Source organism: Limulus polyphemus, unplaced genomic scaffold (genome assembly GCF_000517525.1).
Source record: "Limulus polyphemus unplaced genomic scaffold, Limulus_polyphemus-2.1.2 Scaffold4442, whole genome shotgun sequence".
NCBI classification, from domain to species: Eukaryota; Metazoa; Arthropoda; class Merostomata; order Xiphosura; family Limulidae; genus Limulus; species Limulus polyphemus.
The window spans coordinates 55,555-59,369 of record NW_013670052.1 but is presented as its reverse complement, the minus strand read 5'-3'; the positions used below and the strand labels follow the sequence as shown (position 1 = coordinate 59,369).

General features: G+C 29.9%; 1 protein-coding gene across 1 annotated transcript in view; it reads right to left on the bottom strand.

The window, feature by feature from the left end:
• Positions 1-3,815, bottom strand: part of LOC106471154 (ankyrin repeat domain-containing protein 13D-like) — a gene marked incomplete at its 5' end in the record, with an annotated part of 85,510 nt that overhangs the window by 29,141 nt on the left and 52,554 nt on the right. Inside the window, 2 exons of the mRNA XM_013931742.2 lie at positions 495-684; positions 2,433-2,522. Coding sequence (XP_013787196.1) covers positions 495-684; positions 2,433-2,522 — 280 coding nt within the window. The remainder of the gene's footprint in view (positions 1-494; positions 685-2,432; positions 2,523-3,815) is intronic.

The window sequence follows — 3,815 nt, the reverse complement described above, 5'->3', positions numbered from 1 at the left end:
TATCATTATATAACAGTACTGTTACTTGTTACAGATAGTAGAAAATATATTAGCTCTACTGATACCATATCATTATATAACAGTACTGTTACTTGTTACAGATAGTAGAAATTATACAGTCTGATGATACCATATCATTATATAACAGTACTGTTACTTGTTACAGATAGTAGAAATTACATCTGATGATACAATATCATTATATAACAGCACTGTCAAGAGATACAAGTGGCAAATATTAGCTCTACTGATACCATATCATTATATAACAGTACTGTTACTTGTTACAGATAGTAGAAATTATATCAGCTCTACTGATACCATATCATTATATAACAGTACTGTTACTTGTTACAGATAGTAGAAATTATATCAGCTCTACTGATACCATATCATTATATAACAGTACTGTTACTTGTTACAGACAGTAGAAATTACATCTGATGATACAATATCATTTATTTAACCACTAAGAACAAAAAATATTTACCTACCTTTCAAAGTTAATTTTCTCAGTATCAACATATGTTGTCACAATAGGTGTTGTGAGACGTGCAGATATTGCCTCTGGTGATGGACGGATAATTCCTGTCATGTCTGCTAGTTGTACTGGGAGGACTCGCATGTTTTCCATGTAAACCTGAGAAAGTTCGTGGTCAACTTCCATCATAACAGCACTGTTACCTGTTACAAACAGTAAATATTACATCTACCAATACAGTAACACTCTGTAAAAATGTTACTACCTGTTACAAATAGTAAATGCCACATCTACTGGTACATTATCATTCTGTAACAGCACTGTTATCTCTTAAAAGATAGTAAGTGTAACAACTACTGGTACAGTATTATTCTATAACAGCATTGTTACCTGTTACAGACAGTAAATATTACAACTAATGGTACAGAATCATTCTATAACAGTACCATTACCTGTTACAAGTAGTCAATATTACATCTATTGGTACATTATAATTCTATAAAAACAGTGTTACCTGTTAAAAATAGTAAAAATTACTTCTATTGATACAGTACCTGCACTCAAGTTTTAACATACATAAATAGCTATGCAGATGAAGTATTGGAGTAACTTAAATGTAAGACATTCACCTAATCAGAAAAAAAGTAAGAGTAATACAGCTATGAGGTGGGTGAACCACTGGAGTAACCATAAAACATTCAAACAATCAATATTAAGAAAGAACAATATTACAAGGCTTAAGCCTAGGAGCATGACTTTTTAAGCCTATTGATACAATATTACAAAATACTTTCTGTTAAGCCTAATCCTGGTGTAAAAAAAAAAGGTCATAGTAGTTATAGTCTAATAAAACATTCAATCATTTATGGCTTTATTTACTAAAAACCAACCAAATATTTGTTGTTGTTTTTTTTACTCAGAAGAGCTTTACATAATATGGGTAGATAGATGCTTCGAAAGTCTACAATAACTTTTAAATATTAAAGACAGGATTCAGTGATGCAGTCACTTTCACAAGCACTTATTACCATGCAGCTGGAAGATGTAGCTCCGGTTGCATCTTATGACAGTAGGGGGTGTGCAGGCTGCATGCAGTAGTAAAATTTGTGTTAGTCATCATAAATAAACCACATTAAATGAAACTTTTACAACAAACTGCATGCTTTTTATTTCAAATTGTGTGTTTTAAGAAAGGATTAGAGTGATGATTAACTAAACAATAACTTAATGAGCATGAAAGTCAAGAAAACAAAAGCACTTGGACACATGCTGATATATAAAGAGTAGAAAGGAAGTTCTTCATTCAATTTAACTGTGAGAGAGAAATAAATAGCAAAGAAAATTTTTACAAGAGGTCAGTTTTAGCAGACAATGTTTTAAAGAAATCTGATTAAGTACTGCTTCATGACAACAGCTTTTTCAACAACTGCTAACATTTCTATGACTTGCAATAAGGAGCAACCCTTCATGTACTCAACTATCATTTACCTTCTATTGTACATCAGTTCCTTAAATCATTAATCATGTAACTTTAAGATGAAAATTTAGACCAAGACACTTAAAGTAAGCATTATAGGGATACTACAAATACTGAAATGTTTATTCTTTAAGATTTAACTTTATAATTCTAATAGTTATTCACATGTGATTTACATCTTGTGATCAAATAATTTTAGAGGAAAATAAAAAATTTCCAAAAAACACTTAAAATACACATTTATACAGAATTTAAGTGCAAGATATCTTGAGGTTAACTTTAGCTTGTACTTTAAAAAGTATTTAATACTACATCATTTTAAAGGATATGTATACAAGTAGTTTACCAAACATACTGAATAGTTTAAATATGTTTCACATTTGTGGTTTGTTGAACAAAAAAGTAAGTTACACTATAGTTATGTATGTGATTTACACTGCATGATTTAAAATGTTACTTGAACATGAAACTTACTGTTTCCTTTAAAAATATAGCTTCGACTCCCTCGTTGCCAACTTGTCTGGTCAAACCCAAGCAAAGTTGTATCTATTCTAACATTGGACCCTGAAAAATGACATCAGATCTTGATTAGAATTCAGAACTGTTTCTTTGAATATTATGTCATAGTAAATCAAAGAGTAAGAAATCCATTTATGTGTCACCAGAGTGGGATACACCCATATATGATAAAGCTGATTTATTTATTATTAAGAAACTCTGATCAAAAGCACACTAGTTACATAGATCAAAATTAAAAGTATTCTAAAGAACATATATATATTGATGTAGATAATCCACTATAACAAACTGCCTGGGAATTTGGAATATTCTACATCAATACAGAATGCAATAAATATTAATATAGTTAAGGACTAAAACCTATAATAGACTGGACTGATTTATTAGCTGGGTATTCTCAACCATAATTCCAATAACATCATACAAGGTTTAGCCAGCTTAGGATATTAAGGTTAGTCCTAAATCCAGTCATTAAGCAAAAATGAAAAATAACTTTTAAAAATGAAACATTATAAAGAAAACTACTGAAAAAACATCAAACCTTTATAAATAACAAGATGTAATGAAATTATAAAAAAAATGAATGGTTTATTTATTAAAAACACAAGGATCATTGCTAATCCCCTACAGGAAGCTCCAATAAACAAACTTTAGGTAACCAATAGTCAGAACAATATGAACATTTCAAAACTTCTATGAACAAATAGGTAATGTTTAATCTACGAGACTTAAAGGGTATTAATTCATTTTATTTTTTTACACAAATATCTCATACTTCAAAAAAGACACTTTGAAGGTTATTCAACAACACCATCCAAACAAAATATGCTATAAATAATGTTCTGATTAATAGAAAACTAACAACAGTCATCAAACAAAATGATAGAAGGAAAAGTTTAAAATAATATTCATTAAGATCAAAATAAAAGAAGTCTGAGTTAATACAATGAATACCTGAATAAAAAACTTGAAGTTAACAAAGTGAAAATCCAAAAAAAAATAAAAACAATGAATATTCAAATAAAATTAGAAAGTTTGAATTAACAAGAGTATAACAATGAAAATCCAAAGTTAACAATTTCCAACACTTAAAATGTTTTTCAGATAGATACTTACCTCTTACCACATATAGCTTTCCTGATTCAGTGCTGCCCTCTATACGTGAACCTTTCACACACAACCAGCCTTGAAAAAACTCCCACCTTAAATGATGTTCTTCCACATGATATTGCTGCACTGTTGTATGCAAATGAGTGTGATACACCCTCCTACCACAGCTGACTCCCTCTATACTGATTTCTCAGTCATAACTTAGAGCAGTGGTTTTCAACCGGTGAT